Source organism: Drosophila rhopaloa, unplaced genomic scaffold (assembly GCF_018152115.1).
Source record: "Drosophila rhopaloa isolate 14029-0021.01 unplaced genomic scaffold, ASM1815211v1 contig_3, whole genome shotgun sequence".
In the NCBI taxonomy this organism is placed as follows: domain Eukaryota; kingdom Metazoa; phylum Arthropoda; class Insecta; order Diptera; family Drosophilidae; genus Drosophila; species Drosophila rhopaloa.
The window spans coordinates 16,080,220-16,095,987 of record NW_025335123.1 but is presented as its reverse complement, the minus strand read 5'-3'; the positions used below and the strand labels follow the sequence as shown (position 1 = coordinate 16,095,987).

The following is a 15,768-nucleotide window of genomic DNA, read 5'->3' as shown; positions in this document are numbered from 1 at the left end:
TTCTTTTCCACAAGCTTTTGAAATCACAAAAACGTTAATGCGGCATTAAAAATATTGTAAATTGCTCTCAGTTGTAGCAGTCACGAGAGTTGCAAAAATGATTTTGGTCTACAAAATAACACAAAAAATTTTAATAATTAATAATAATTATCAAAATATATATTGCAAAGTATTTCAAGTGACTCAAGCTAAACATTCAAAAACTATTGAGTTGTATAACAAAATTAACATAACATATTTTTCATTTTCGTGAGAAAACATTTTTGGATTTATAAATATTTTTAGACAAATCAGCAAAGGATAAAAAAAATGTACTGCTTTTACCGTTATCTTGCAGAAAAACGAAAACTGTTACTATTTTTTAATCATGTCCTTGAGAACCGTGGAAATGGTAACAAATAAATACATCTTTGTATTTTAAAAATTCGTTTTAATCATTACATTAAATATATCGGCAGATTAACATATCGTTAACAGTGCTTCTTACTCACTGGATGGAATCGTTAACAGTGCGATTTTCGATAGTCGTTAGAAATGAAAAATATCGATTATATTATGAAAACATCGATGACCGATGTCAACATCGATGGTTCTCCACCTCTAGCTCTAGCAATTGTGAAATTTTTTCGTCCGAATCGTATCTATCGTCGTTCTCGTGTGAAAGTATTTAATTGTGAAAATAACAATTTTTCTTCGTGTTCAACGGTGAGTGGTTATTGTATAGATTTAAACTTTGAAATTGCAATGCCCGTGCCAGTGGGCGGTAAAATTGCGTGCGCTGTTCCTTTTTTGGTGTCTCCAAATAGGAGTTAATTTTTTTTCTTGTTTTCGGGGCTCCGCCGGCCGTCCAGCGGAGCCCTATTTTTCACCGAACACACACATGGGCATTTTCGCTGGTGGATACACACAAATGCACGAAGATGTGAGAGGTTTCGTATTCGTATTTGCACGACGGTTGCATTATTGCTGTAGTTGTGTTGCGCTGCTTTTTCCAAAATGGCCGCCACGCAGGAGAGCAGCAACAAATAAAAAGTTGCAGGCGCAAACGAAATTGGGATCCCGCAAGAAAAAGCGGGCCTGAAAATTGGCGCCAAAAAGTATGAGTAATCGTATTTATGCTGGCGTCAAAAGATAAAAGTAATTTATTTATTTCTCAAGTGCTGGCCCCCGCAAGTGTGTGTATATACCACAATGCAAATGTGCATGTTTGCTCTTGTCATGCGCAGTATGCCCCGCTCTTTTCTATACTTTATTGCATAATTGTTTTTTTTTTTGTTAGCTTGTGAGGATGTGCAGCTGTCACATACACACATGCTGGCTGGCGGAGAAACGACGCAATTAACTGTTGTGAGCACTTCACTCCTCTCTTTCTAATGCGAATGTGCCATAGGTCTGTCTCTCTCCAACTTGCCGCCTTTAACGCGCGCCAAGTTTTTACCGCTTGCTTTTCTTTTTGTTTATGTTTACTCTTTTGGCGCTTCCAAGATTTTTTTCTTTCTTATTTATTTTCTCCTTGCCTGCACATAAATTGGAATCTACAACTCATTACTTCAGCTTGATTGATTCCGCATAAAACGCAAAATACTCAAGTGGCCATACACAAAAAGAAGGGGAACACAAAAAACAGCGACTCACGTTGTTTGCTCGAGAAGAAAAGAAATAATATTTCAAGTGGTCCTTCATCGTGGAACTTTTACACAATGAGAAAAATTTATTAACAAGAGCATATAATAGTCAAGGAGAAAATCATTTTCTATAAATTCCATTTCATGAAATTATTTTTTACATCGCTGCGTTGATATGCGAACATTTACTAATAAGGTGATCTTCCTTAAAAAAGCCGTCTAAATAATAAACATTTATCAAAAAAAAAAAAACTAAGGATGGACTAGATTCTGGAAATTTGAAAACTATTATTTCGAATATAATAATTTGAAAGTAATGCATAGAAATATGAAACATGTAAACAACGACCCCAGATTTTCTCTGTGTGTGCTGCCAAGACACGATTTTTTCCTTTCCCATTCAAGTGGAAGTTTCTCGAGTGCGGTCCGGCGTTCCCAGAAGATGTAAAAAAAAAATAGGGGGAAAAGGAAAAGCAGGCAGCTGTCCCGATGAAACTTACGTTCCACCCTCGTTTTCGTTGTAACCGAGATCTCGGTTCGTCGTCAGTTGGCCGCCAGCGCTTCGGCGCTGTGCATCGGTCTTAACTTTGGCTCTCTGCCACAGTCATCCGTCTTTATCCTGTGTATCCTGGTTGCACATTTGTGCAGGCTGCTGCACTGCGCCTGTGCCGGCCAAAAAGGCTAGAGTGCGCAAACAGTTCCTGGCAGTCGAGTTTTGTTTTTCACCTGGAAAGGTTCGCAGTGTTTTTGGTAACTACAAGATGTACTTAGTAAATCAAACTTAAGTTTGTAGCTTAACTTTATATTTGCCTCAATCCGTTACTTGAAAATTGCATACCATTTTCAGTCGGCATTGTGTGTTAAATATATACAAAATGTTTATAATTTTAAGTTAAAACCATGTATCTATATATTGTGTATCCTGCCCAGTTGCATCTTTCTGCAGTCCATAACACTGCGCCTGTGCGAGCCAAAAAGTTCCTGGCAGACGTGTTTTGTTGCTCACCTGGAAAAAATCAGAGTGTTTTTTTTATAACTCTTGTATATTTAGTACAATTTTCTGGCTCAAATTACAGTTGCAAAAAGAGATAAATAACTCATATTGTTCTTGAATTTGGCCGAAAATCTGCATTGTGGTGTATTTAATTACTTAAATTTTTAAACTCATTTTGAGTTGTAATAAAAAGGTTTAACATTTCGCATCACACCATCTTTCTTTTGCAGTTTGAGATAAGAAGTTAATATGGCCCGTACCAAGCAGACCGCCCGTAAGTCGACCGGAGGAAAGGCTCCCCGTAAGCAGCTGGCCACCAAGGCCGCCCGCAAGTCGGCGCCATCCACCGGTGGAGTGAAGAAGCCCCATCGTTATCGTCCCGGAACCGTGGCCCTTCGTGAAATCCGTCGTTACCAGAAGTCGACTGAGTTGCTTATCCGCAAGCTCCCCTTCCAGCGCCTGGTGCGTGAAATCGCCCAGGATTTCAAGACCGATTTGCGTTTCCAGTCGGCGGCCATCGGAGCCCTGCAGGTAAACATTTTGGTTCTATACAATGGATTATAGGGAATTCGAATGGGTTTTAATTTAGTATATGCTATAAAAGACTTAAAATATAGTGTCAGTACTTTAGTAGTATATCAGCATTAGTTGATGGTTGACCTTTTTAAAAAATTTACAAACTTCCAGTAAGTTTCCACCGGGTTTCACATAAGATTATGGACAATTTGTTAAAAGGTTTATGAGTTTTTTAAACATCAAAAGCTTTCAATAAAGTGGTTAAGGGATCGATCATGCTGAATTTTAAAAGTCTTTAGATAAACTGTGTTATGGTTTTTTGTCTAAACAATTGTCTATTATTTTCTTTGACTTGCAGGAAGCTTCTGAGGCGTATTTGGTGGGTCTCTTTGAAGATACCAACTTGTGCGCCATCCACGCCAAGCGCGTGACCATTATGCCCAAGGACATACAATTGGCGCGCCGCATCCGTGGCGAGCGTGCTTAAGCAGGATCACTAGGAGCAGAAGGATCACTGTCGTCCATCCCCAAACAGACCATTCTGATTTACGTTTTTATGAGGGAAAGGACCATCAGCGACACTTTGATCCAATCTTTCATTCAAATTTTCGTTTATCATCCTTTGTTCAGTTGTCGGATCGTCAGAATGCCGATGTTAAAAACAACACCACACATAAAACACACATTACTTTAATGCTAAACATATTTGTAACTCTTATTATTACTATTATATATTACTTATTAAGTTCTTTTTCACGTCTGCGTCGACGGTTGAAATGTCCTGGAACCACGATACTTTCCCCGATTCCGGATCCATCTTTCGAAGGGGTTCCCCCGGGCGGCCGTTTTCGCCTGTCCGTCCGCAACATCCGCCACCAACAACTCCAACAATTGTCTGGCTGGCGGGCCTTGATTTCCAGTAATCCGTGGTCTTTAAGGCGCCTGGTTCCCCATTATGGGGGATCTTAACATCTGGCTGCCGGGACCCGCGGACCTGGAGATTGGGGCCAACCTAACAAGTGCCGCCAGCTGGACGTGGCAGGGCGGACAGACGGCGACGGATTACTGCCCGGCGGCGATTCCCGGACTCTTGAAGAGACGGAGAGGGCGTGGGAATCAGGCGAACAACCCGAAAACGCATGGCATTTTAACATATGAAAATGATATCCAATTATAACCGAAGACCGAAAGAGTACACTTAAAATTAAACTTACATATATAAATATATACATAAAATATATATCTATATAGAAATCGAAAACACTAGACATTAATACTCTTTATTTTGTTCACCTTCTGTTACTGCAAATCACATACAAATTTTAACGAAGGGATGGGCGTGACAGAGTTAGTTGATTAAATAAGATTTTAGATTTACATGCATTTTGTACGTTTAGGCGGAAGAAGAAAAAGATGGAAAAGATATAAAGATGATTCAGCAATCAAATAAATTACTTGGTGTTTGTACACGTCTATAGATTTGAAAGAGCATTAAAAATAATAATAATAACCGAAATAAAACAACAAAACAGAGCAAAGCATTAAATATTTCTCAATATTTATATGTAGTTGAAACACATGCAAAATAATCAATTGTAAACGCCCATAAACATATACTTGTAAATTGGTGTCGATAACTAGTTTCACATTGGACATTTAAACGAATCGGAATATTTGCATATGTGTCTATATCGTATCGTAGCTTACAAGAACCAATAAAACAAAAATCCACCAAAAAGTAAAAAATAACGAAAAACAGTGACAGCAACAACAAAAATAACTGGAAACATCAGCAAAAAAAAAATAACAAAAAAAATAAACGGTTTTTTCTATAGAAGAAACCAAAAAACCCAACACCAACAAATTGTTTAATTTTGTGCGAAAGTGGGATAGAAATAGAAGGTGTGAGAGGGATGGAGAGAGGGGGAAAGTACAGTTGGCTCCAAAAATCAAAGCAGACGTCATACGCTTTGTTTAGGTGTGCGAGTGTGGTAACTCAGTGCGATTGTGTGTGTTAGTGGCTGCATCTGCATGTATGGGTGGCTTTGGCTCTGCCCGCTTTGTTTTTGTTTTGCTTCTCAAGGCTGCCAACGAGTGGCACCCACTATGGGTTAAGCTCCTGTGTCTATTTTCTTTTGCATATATTAACCTTTAGTAGATTTTAAAAACGATGCTGCTTTTAAAAATAGGCCCAGGATCACAGCGCATAAAGTTGTGTATATAAATAATTTTTAGGTGAGAATATTAAAATAAAAAAGATGTTTTAAAAATGTTAAATTTTACAACAAACTTTCCACTGGAAATATGGAGAAACCCATCCAATCACAAGTAATCACGTGATTAATTAAGTGGTTCCAATTAAATTTCCATTTAACTTGCAAATGGAACCCCCGGAGTCAGAAATCTTCAACATCAGTCGTTTTTCTTCATTTACATATAAACGTACATTTATTTTACTCGTATATTTAGCATACAGTCCAGAATGCGACGCACACTCAATTAATAAAATATTAAAATTAGGCCTCACGAAAAAAAATGAATTTTAAACTTAATCGAGAATGGAGTTGATGGGGACTTCTGGGCGCCTAAATGGGGTTCAGATTGGGGGATTTCGACGGGTTTTCGGAGTACAGCGAGCAGAGGCGGAGGCTCAAGAGGGGACAGCTATGTTACAACACAGGGATCGATGCATGTATAATTTAGGGACTACAACTAGGATCTGAGTGGAGGAGTTGGTGGATAGTGGGTGGCTCCACTCCTGGTCTTAGTCCGCCTCGTGCTTCTCCGTCTCCGGATGCTTGCCAGGCGCCGTTGCAGGAGGTGCAGCTCCACCAGCTGCTGCTACCTCGCCCACCGGTGCTCCTCCAGCTGCCGGAGGTGCTCCTGGTCCTGGTCCCGCTCCTGCCCCTGGCGTGGGGTAGACTCCTGCTCCTCCTCCTGGCGCTGCTGTTGCCGCTCCTGGTCCACCTCCGCCTGGACCTCCTGGTCCTCCACTGGGCTCGTGCAGATGACCCGGCGGCGGTTGCTGCTGCTGGGGTGGCGGCGGATTGCTCCCATGCTCAGGCGCATAGGGATGTCCGGGATTGCCATTATGCTGTGGCGGTGGCGGACGCGGCGACATGTAATGCGACCCAGGTGGCGGCCCATAGGACTGCTGATACGGCGAGAAGGGCGCGTAATAGGGCTGCGGCGTGGGATGACCTCCGTACTGGGGCTGGTAGTACGGCCGTGCGGGTCCACCTGGTGGACCAGGTGGTGGACCGTGCGGCGGCCCTCCGTAGTTTGCGTAACCAGAGTGCGGAGGTGGCGGCGGCAGGCCAGGCATTCCAGGCGGCGGTTGATGAGGTCCCATGTGCGGTGGCATCAGGGAATGTCCGGGCGGCGGATGGCCGGGATGTGGATGCATCTGCGGCATGCCTGCCGGAGGAGCTGGAGCGCCTTGTTGCTGGGGCAGTGGCACCTGCTGTTGCACCGGCGGTGGAGTGGGTGTCGTCGTCGCCGTCGCTGCAGGAGCTGCTCCAGCAACGGGAAGCACTTCGGGCGGCGGCGTGGGTGTCGGAACAGGTGTGGGCACCTTGCCGGGCTGAGTCACAACCTTGACCGGCTCTGACTTTGGAGGCTCAACGAGCGTTGACTGCGGAGGCAGGGCAGCGGCCATCTCCAGCTTTTCCGGCTTTATGGGCGGCGGCGGTACCGACGGCTTGGGCGGCGGCTCAATGTCCATGGGCTCGGGATCCGTTTTGCTGGCCGTTTCATGAACATGCACTGTGGGCGCAGGCGGGACAATGGGCGTGGAGCTCGGAGTGGGATTGGTAGTGGCTGGCTTCACAGCCGGCGGTGTCTCCTTGGGAGGCACTGCCACCGGCGGCGTCGTCTCCTGGTTAGCGGGCGTGGCACCCGGCTGTCCTGGCTGCGTGGGCGGTTTGGCAGCTTCCTCGCTCCTCGTGACAGCAGCAGCAGCAGCTACAGGATTAGTCGAGTTGTTCGCACTGGGCTCATCCAACCGCTGGCGGTCGCGCTTGATGTCCTCATACATGCGATGCACCATCTTCTGGAAAGTGTCCTCATCCACGGCCGGTTTGCAGTGCCGCTTTAGCTCTTCCTGGAAGGCCTCGCTGGACTCTACCATGCGCTGTTTCTTCGCCTCAAACTTTTCCTCCATCTGCTGGAGCTCCGCCTCGAGTTTGGTTTGGTGCATCGTCAGCGAGCTGACCTGACGCTTGAGCACCTGCATCCGCGTGGTGGTCACCACAGACCGCACATCGGGGACGACAGCCTCGGAAAAGATCTCGTTGATCAGCCGGTGGTTCCGCAGGTAACGGGCGTAGGCCATGTGCTTGGCCGTATAGCCTTCGTCCTGGTCATCCTCGTCCTCCGCCGGCTGGATGTCGATGCGTCGCTCGTGCTGCGACTTGCTACCGCCACCTCTGGACGGAGTTTCGTGCATGTCCACGTCGGTCTTCACCTTGCTTTTGGCCGACATATAGGCCTGATAGGCGGGCGTCTGGTGGTAGGCCTTTAGCGACTTTTCGTACTCCAACTTCTCCGCCTCGTACTCATCGATGAACTCGGTCTTCTCGTCCTCGGCCAATAGCTTCCACATGGCCCCTATCTTCTTGCCCAGTTCCCAGAGCTTCAGCTCAGGATGCTGCGCCTTGACGCTGTCCCAAACGCGTTTCGAGTACCGCATGTACGGCAGTATGGGCTTCTCCGGCGGCTTTGGTGGCTTGGGTAGCCGGGATTCGTTCTGGTTCTTGCTGCTGGAGGACTTGGTCACTTTCTGCGGCGTGAAGGCCGGATTGCCGTAGTTGCTGTGCGTGAAGATGGGCGTCTGGTCCTTGTTGCGATCGGCTCCTCCGCCGCCGCCGGAAGAACGCGACCGGCTGCCACCGCCGCCGGATCCGCCCCCGCCGCCTCCTACGCCAACAACTCCCTGCAGCGGCGTTGCCGAACCCGGCCCCTGGGCACCCACGGCTATCTGCTTGTAGTTACTGGGCAGGGCCATTTTTCGCGTTTCGCTGGTCAAATGAGCGTGGATTTTCCAAGAAAGACACCAATTTTCAGGCGGACGACGCCATTTTCTGTTGGTCGGCGTTGGTTGCGGTGTGACCGTGTCCCTTTCCAACGAAAATCATTCGACTTGTAAAAATATACTCAATTTGGACGTTGGTACTGTATAAATTTAAATGTCACATTAATACAAAATACGCTTTCGTTGAGTATACAAATAGATAAAGTCTCATTTAATTATAGCAATAGCAAAATAGTTTGAAACAAATTTAAGTACATAACTGAGTGTTTCAACTACCAATATGTCAAAGCGGTATTTCCCAACCGAAAAATACCAAAAGCCATTACATTTTGTAGCAAGTTGGCAGCGCAGTGGCTGCAACTTGTAAAATATAAACAAAACGATAAGTAGCATAATGTATGCCAGCCGATTGCTCACCCGTTTGAGCCGCAAACCGACATGTTTGGCCACGATTAGAAGCTGGGCAATGCCCCAAGGACTTGCCAGTCAAGTGATCTCACCCAGGATCCCAGCAATAGCCACAAATTTCGTTCACTTCGAAGGACCCATCGCAAACCGGCGACTTTTCAGTAGCCAAATCGAGACGGAATCCAGTTTGGACAGTGCCACCTACGAGCGAGTGTGCTCCGACACACTGGATGGTCTGTGCGACTACTTCGAAGAGCTGACGGAGAATGCTGCTGAGGAGCTCCAGGGCAGCGATGTGGCCTACGGCGTGAGTTTGAAACCGCTGTTACATCATGCACATACCCTAATCTCCTTGGGCTTCCGTTTCCGCAGGATGGCGTGCTCACCGTGAATCTGGGACGGAAGCACGGCACCTATGTGATCAACCGACAGACGCCCAACAAGCAGATCTGGCTCAGTTCACCCACCAGCGGTCCAAAGAGATTCGACTTTGTCGGCACCGAGGCGGCGGGCAGGTGGATCTACAAGCATAGTGGTCAGTCGCTGCACGAACTGCTGCAGCAGGAGATACCCGGCATTCTGAAGGCACAGCCCGTGGACTTCCTGCAATTGCCCTACTGTAGTTAAAGGAGGTTTGGATACATTTCCGCCATAAAAAATCTGTTAAAGCGTTCGATTTGATATATTTATTGATCTGCAGGAGTTACCTCAAGCTGGTTCCAAATTGTCACTGTTATTAAAATGTCGCAACCGCTGCATCTTTTACTACCAGTTTCCAAAATTAGTTTAATTTTCCTACATAAAAACTCTGAAAGCTTTGCATTATACATATTTGTATACTGTATTTATTGTGAGGTCTGGTTATCTGATAGGATACTATTTTAATTAATAGTATGTCTATAAGAATCTAATGCAGGTTGAGATATAGCACTGTAAAAGCTTGAAATAGAGTGAGTAGTATAGTAGTAATTATTTACAAGCTTTACATAGATTTATAAACAAGTTTCGTTAAGGAGGGTTTAATTTAAAATTAGTTTTTATTTTGTTGAATATTCACCTTTTTAAATCAAATAATTTACCTTTGTTTTTGAACAATCTTTTACAGGATTAAAACTTCAGGCGGTATTCCAGATTTATTAACTTTTTTCTTCACTTTTTATTAAATAATAAATACACTTAATTTCAAAAAATGTTCACGTTCTTGTTAAAATTCAACATACAAATCTTAATTTGTATAAGGTTTTTCTTTATTTTGAAATGCACAACTTGTTTTAATTTCAAAATTTTGAACTCAAAGCTCATAATATAAATTCCATTTTATATTCAGGAAGAAACCAGTGCTAAACAAAAGTCGATATAAAGCTAACATTTGTGTCTCTTTATTTTGTTTGTTTTGCTGTTCAGAATTATGGATGTCCAAATGTATTTTGTTCTTTATTGTTTAGTTCTCAAGAAAAGAAATAGTGTTTTTTTGTAGATGGCATAGGTGTCTGAACTAAAAAAAAATTGGTGCTTAAATCACATGTAAACTAGCACATACGCGCATTCACGGGCACTTCACAGGATATTCCCAGTTTATATTCTATGCTTAAATCTCTATGATTTAATGGTTAGGACCTAAGACTAATTGGCTTCTAATGACGCCCTCCAAACATGTTGTTATAATGTGGCGGTGCCTGCTGTTGCTGTGGGTTCAAAAAGTTTTGAGGCATCTGGTTGTAGGGTGGCTGCGGCGGTCCATTGTTGGCCCACGGGTTTATGGGACCGCCATAAGGGCCATGTCCTTGTCCGGGTCCGGGTCCCATGGGCCCATAGTTCTGCTGCACACCATTGCCCGCATACGGATTATAGCCGCCGAAGGGCTGCTGATTCGGATATTGATTGGGATCGGGTCTGGCGTTTAAGTTACTCATTAGAGGCTGCGGATCCGGGCCGAAGTTGCCGCCCTGCTGCTGCCCCGAATAGCCCGGTTTGGGATAGCCTGCTCCCGACTGGTGTTGGCCATGATTCTGGCCTGTCTTTTGGCTCATACTCGCCGGATTTTGCGGTGCATGCTGCAGCTGTTGTTGTTGGTTCATCATATAGTTGCGATTACCTCCGGAGGAGCCACTCGATCCGCCGGAATTCCCTTGCTTGCTCAAAGTGCCCATCAGGTTGGCTATTATGCTTTCGGTGTCCTTCAGCGATATCTTGGATGCAGCTGCTGGCTTGAAGGTGAGGGCATTTGGTGATGATTCCACATTTACAATGGGCGGACCTCCTGTCTTCCTGGCATCACCACCGCCGCCGCCGCCGCCATTCGAATCACAGGCCTTCATCACCAGATCGTCAAAGTTGTAATCATCGTCTTCGTCGTCGTCATCGATTATAAAGCTGGGCGAGATCCGGGTGCGACGCTGCTTATTATTGGGCTCACTTAGGAAATCGCTTTCCTCCTCACGCTCTACGCTGATACGTCGGCTGTACAGCTTGGAGAGAGCTGCCATCGAGTTGGAAGAGGAGGCGGCGACGCCGGCTCCGGAGGAGGAGGCCATGCCCCCCGATGACGAAGCCATGGACTTGGATTTCTCCGTCGGCTTTGTGGCCCCACCGATGTTCACCACACGCGACAGGAAATCACTGCAGGACTCCCCATCGCCACTTAGCTCCGCCAGGTTCACATACTTGCGCAGGCGGGCCACGCGCGACGGATCCTGGACCTCCAGCTTGCGCAGATGGCCAATGAGATGCACCTGCTCCTCATTCGACAGAAACTTGAAGTTCTGTAGTAGGGTCTGCAGATCCGAGTCGGTCAGCGACTCCATGCCATTGCTGCCGCCGGCAGCTTCTAGTTGAACCTTGGCAGCTGCTCCAGCACCGGCGCCAGCCACATCCAGCGACTCCTTGTTCAGATGGTTTTCCACCTCCTTCATCAGCTCGTCCAGATCGATGCCCATGTTGTCGACCGGCGTTTCGTTTTGCAGACCGAGCATGACCAGAATCTCGTCGAATGACAGGCCATTACTCTTGTCCACCAGACGGCGCTGTTTGTCCGTCTTGACCATCAGCGTTAGCAGGTGCAGCAGGTTGTTCATGTCGCCGGTGCACACGTCGTAGTAGCCCTTGAGTACCAGAGCATTGGCCAGCTTGGGGGCCACCACATTCCGGTCGAAGGGCAGCTGAATGGGCGCTGGATTGGCGTTCGCCTTGACCTTGGCCTCGGCGACATCGGGTATACCTAGATCATCGGATTACGACGGAGGAACAACACAAAAGAAAACAATCAGTTAGGATTGGCAGGCGTGGGTTTTCACAGGTCTGCAAATGGAGCTTCGGTGTCGCGCGGAACTACGCAAATTACATTTATACTTATGAATGGTGTGGATGGCGACTGGACTGCTCACGGATCGATGGCACACTTTGTTCACACACCCGCCAAAAAAAAAGCTGACCGAAAAGCGAATATACCGAATATATTTTTTATTTGGCTGTGGTTTCAGTTAAAATCACTGTGATTCGCCAACGTTTTTCATGGTAAAAACTTGATAAGACTCTACCCAATTAAACTTAATTTTTAATATTAATCCCAGCATAAAACATGTGCAGAAGTTCCCAACAAATAGCAAAAGAAGGTCATTTCTACCTTTTTTTTAAATTTTATTCTTGTGTACGCTTCTAAATTTAGATTCTTATTATTTTAAGCACTTTCTTCGACCTTCAAAAAGTTAGAAACACTCGATATGTGAGAAACCATCAATAATTGCCAGAAACAAGCAGCAATTCAAAACACTTTTATATACAAAACATGTCTTGCTTAAATCGGTTTAAATATAGTTAAACATCTAACGATTAAAAAACCTGGCCCAGTATAAAAATAAATAAATCATTTATTAAGATTTTTCATTGAGCAACCAGTATGGTTGATGATTGAGTGAGAAAGAACAAATATGAAATGAGATAATCGCAATCTGTATCACAGCCGCCAAGATAGTTTATTTCGTAATGATAATGTTAAGAAAACTAATTTTATTTAATAGATATTTTAGTGTTAACCGCAGAGGTTAGTAGATGAAAGTAAGAAATGGCTAATTTTTTTTATTTCTTTATCACCAGCACATAGAATCTAACGTATTCAATGGATTGTCACGAAACTCACATTAAAGTTTAACTTTTAAAAAAACCGAGAACCGCGCGAGTAAGTAATTCGATTGTGTTCAATGCAAACCATGTTGTTTTCAGGGGCAAGTCGGGAAGCTTAGATCGTTTCTACACTCATACTTACCTTCGGATTTCTAACCGCGAAAAAGAGTGAGATAGAAGGGCGGATGGGAGGAGATGGGGGTGGACTTACCTCTGGAGTTCACCTGGAAGATGATGGCCGCTATGTTGGTGATCAGTTTCTTGACCACGCGCACCTTTTGCGGATCGTCCAGGACCTCGGCGATAAGGATGCCCTTCAGTTTCTCCTTGGTGGTCTCCAGAAAGACACAGTTGTCGTCGTTCATTAGCAAATCGTCAGCGGCATTCGGCTGCACCATCTCCATGGCCAGAGCCTTGCTGAGCAGATTGAGGGCCTTGGGCCCCAGGCTGCCCAGGTGCTCCTCCACGGCGGACAGCATGCGAAGGACACTGACGACGGTCAGTGGACCTTCCTCGACGGAATCCGAGCTTTCCTTATCCTTGTTGGTTGAGACGGCCGGCGAAATCGAGCGCACCTTCGACATGTTGTATTCCGGATACACACGCGAATCCATCACGCGGAAGGTCTCCACATGGTCATAGCTACGCGGCCCGCGAGCATAGCTCTCACCGCGGAAATACTCGGTAGATCGCTCCCGCTCCAGGCTGCGACGATCTACGAAATCCCTAGAGGTGGGCGACACGACGCGCTCCCTGGATGGATGAACATGACGATCGCGCTGGCGATAGAAGGCCGGCGAACGGGATCTTCGTCTCAGGCTGCGGGAACGCGAGCGGGAGCGCGATCCTTGACGGAAATTGCGGCGCGGCGAACGAGTGCGTGAACGCCGCAAAGGACGGCGTGCGCCTCGCTTGGGTGACGGCGACCGGGAGTGCGAGCGCCGGTTGTAAGGACGACCACGGGATGGAGGACTTGGGGCCTCGTCATCGCTGATATCTATGACGGCATCGGGAGCTCCTCCCGCACCCGCTGCACGATTGTTGCGGAAGTTCTGCTTGCGACGATTGACGGCATTGGCGCTGGGCGGCACTTCCCGCGGACTGGCCACACGGATCTTGTAGCGCTCCATCAGCTCCTTGGTCTTCTCCTCGTCCTCGTCCCCCAGCTTAAACTTCTCCTTGAGATCCTTTTTGATTTTTTTTACCGAAATGTTAAATAGCTCGATGCGGCGATCCTTCCAGTAGCTAATCCACTCCGGCTTGTAGTCGTACTGATTCGGATCGCACTTCTTCTCCTCCTGCAGCTGCTTGTAGCGCCGATTCCAGAACTGTTTCCACTCATCCGGATAGTCCGGATGCTTCTCGGGATTCGACTCGTACGTCTCCGTTTCATCGCGCAGCTGCTTGAGCTGAAGTTCCAGCATGCAACGGAACTTCTCCCACTTGTACCGCTCCTGGGCGATAATAGAGGCCTGAATGGACAGCTCCTTGGGCGTGGGCAGCTGCTGGGGCTTGGTCACGCCCCCAGTTGTCGGCGGCGAGCGGTTGACCCCACGTCCACTGGCATCTTCGGCCAGGTTCTTCTTGCGCATCACCTTTTTCGGCACCTGAATGGCAGGAGGACCGGAAGAACCGAAGTTTTCATCATCACTGGATATGGCATCCAGGGAGATTATATTGCCATCCTCCTGCTTCTTGCTGTCGTCCCCGGTCGCGTTCATCTTGAGGCTAATCTTGATAGACTCATCGGGCTTCGGTTCGCGCAAAAGGCGTTGAGCCTCATCGACGAAATCCGGGCCGGCACACTCATCGAAATGGAAAATATCGCGCACCTGGCTGCAGATCTTGCCGCGAAAACGCCGGAAATCAGCGCCAGAGGCTGTCACCATCTGGCTGGAGCGACCGAAGTGCTTCTCAATCGCCGTAACGAGATTGCCGGTGGCGATGACCAGATCGCCGGAGCTGTTAGGCGTGCGTTTAAGCTTCTGAAGCACATCGTGGGCCTTCTGGAAATGGGTGTGCAGGTACTTGGTGCGGTGCGCCAGCGATGTCCAGTGGACAAAGACGGTGCGGCCATCGGTGCAGGAATTGCATAGCACGCAGAAGTAGTCCGGACGCAGTTGGCCCGCCTCGTGCAGCTCGATGGTGTACTCGGTGCCGATCAGTGGGCCGCCGGTGTAGCTATCTATCTGCTTCTGGATCACCGACGACTGGGACATGTCGTCCTCCTCAAATCCCGGCGGCACCGGCTCCCCCGGCAGGAAACTCATGACCAAGTCCCTGAATCTCTCTGCGAATGGGAATCACACAAAGAACGCCAGTGAACGGAAATCGCCCAGGGTCAGCACTTACCTCTGCTTCCGGTTCCGGTTCCTGTAGTTCGTTTTTCCCTTATTTTTTCCCCTAGTGCCCGAATTCTTGATCACTTTTGCACAACGGATTGCATCTTTCACGCTCACTTTTTCAAAGGGACGGCTTTCGTCAGCGGAGTTACCGTTACTTACTATGCAGGATATGCAAAAACTATCCGTTTTTCCTTTGACTTTCCTCGTTTTTTTTAATTGCTTTGAAAATGCGAAGCCTTTTTAATTTGGTTGTGGTAAAGACAGCTTTGCAGTGTGACCGTGCGCTGGTAAGGCAATAAAACCACTTACGATAATTTCGATATATCGACGATTTGTTTGCTATCATAATTACTTTAAACATTGGAATAATATTCCAATCAGATATTTTTTTTAATCTCATTCCAACGCCAAGCAACATTTTATTATATTTATAAGTTTTTGCCGCCATACATGGATCTAAAGCAGTGTACCAAAACTAATTTTTAAGAGGGTGCCACAAAGCCATTTGAAAATCACTCACGAAAGTCGTAAAAAATTATGCGTATTACAAATTTTAAGTAACATTGCATATGTAAAAGTAAATTTTTACCAAAAAATGAGAATAATATGACAATAAAAAGTTTTTAAAAGAGGCTTGTGATTATTTTTCTTAACAAAAACCCGCGACAATGTGCAATACGAATGTATTGTTTTCCAATTGCCAATTAAGTGTGACCGCAGAGCAAATGC

The 15,768-nt window shown here is 46.3% G+C and overlaps 4 protein-coding genes across 5 annotated transcripts; 2 read left to right on the top strand and 2 right to left on the bottom strand.

Annotated features, from left to right (window-relative positions):
* Window positions 1-573: 573 nt before the first annotated feature.
* Window positions 574-4,401, top strand: LOC108048475 (histone H3.3A). Of its 2 annotated transcripts, none has more exons than XM_017129170.2 (3): window positions 574-705; window positions 2,850-3,150; window positions 3,494-4,401. In XM_017129170.2, exons 2-3 carry the CDS (start codon window positions 2,869-2,871, stop codon window positions 3,620-3,622), a joined length of 411 nt encoding a protein of 136 aa, XP_016984659.1. In that variant the 5' UTR covers window positions 574-705; window positions 2,850-2,868; the 3' UTR covers window positions 3,623-4,401. The 2 variants fall into 2 exon arrangements, with proteins under 2 accessions (XP_016984659.1, XP_016984660.1); XM_017129171.2 differs by lacking the exon at window positions 574-705 and adding an exon at window positions 2,183-2,375.
* A 1,153-nt stretch (window positions 4,402-5,554) lies between these two features.
* Window positions 5,555-8,251, bottom strand: LOC108048474 (formin-like protein 5). The gene has a single exon (XM_017129169.2). It carries the CDS (start codon window positions 8,138-8,140, stop codon window positions 5,900-5,902), a length of 2,241 nt encoding a protein of 746 aa, XP_016984658.1. The 5' UTR covers window positions 8,141-8,251; the 3' UTR covers window positions 5,555-5,899.
* Window positions 8,252-8,507: 256 nt separating this feature from the next.
* LOC108048493 (frataxin homolog, mitochondrial) lies at window positions 8,508-9,346 on the top strand. The gene is made up of 2 exons (XM_017129221.1): window positions 8,508-8,882; window positions 8,948-9,346. Exons 1-2 carry the CDS (start codon window positions 8,562-8,564, stop codon window positions 9,200-9,202), a joined length of 576 nt encoding a protein of 191 aa, XP_016984710.1. The 5' UTR covers window positions 8,508-8,561; the 3' UTR covers window positions 9,203-9,346.
* A 354-nt stretch (window positions 9,347-9,700) lies between these two features.
* LOC108048492 (uncharacterized protein CG7065) lies at window positions 9,701-15,315 on the bottom strand. The gene is made up of 3 exons (XM_017129220.1): window positions 15,047-15,315; window positions 12,906-14,984; window positions 9,701-11,792 (listed from the first exon to the last, which is right to left on the bottom strand). Exons 2-3 carry the CDS (start codon window positions 14,962-14,964, stop codon window positions 10,210-10,212), a joined length of 3,642 nt encoding a protein of 1,213 aa, XP_016984709.1. The 5' UTR covers window positions 14,965-14,984; window positions 15,047-15,315; the 3' UTR covers window positions 9,701-10,209.
* Window positions 15,316-15,768: the final 453 nt, after the last annotated feature.

Excerpts from the sequence above, each read along its gene's own strand:
- LOC108048474 (XM_017129169.2), bottom strand. The coding sequence starts at position 8,140 with ATGGCCCTGCCCAGTAACTACAAGCAGATAGCCGTGGGTGCCCAGGGG.
- LOC108048492 (XM_017129220.1), bottom strand. The coding sequence starts at position 14,964 with ATGAGTTTCCTGCCGGGGGAGCCGGTGCCGCCGGGATTTGAGGAGGAC. Across the intron at positions 11,793-12,905 it reads CTTCCAGGTGAACTCCAGAG|GTATACCCGATGTCGCCGAG; the intron begins GTAAGTCCACCC and ends CCGATGATCTAG.
- LOC108048493 (XM_017129221.1), top strand. The coding sequence starts at position 8,562 with ATGTATGCCAGCCGATTGCTCACCCGTTTGAGCCGCAAACCGACATGT. Across the intron at positions 8,883-8,947 it reads GCAGCGATGTGGCCTACGGC|GATGGCGTGCTCACCGTGAA; the intron begins GTGAGTTTGAAA and ends CCGTTTCCGCAG.
- LOC108048475 (XM_017129170.2), top strand. The coding sequence starts at position 2,869 with ATGGCCCGTACCAAGCAGACCGCCCGTAAGTCGACCGGAGGAAAGGCT. Across the intron at positions 3,151-3,493 it reads CGGCCATCGGAGCCCTGCAG|GAAGCTTCTGAGGCGTATTT; the intron begins GTAAACATTTTG and ends TTTGACTTGCAG.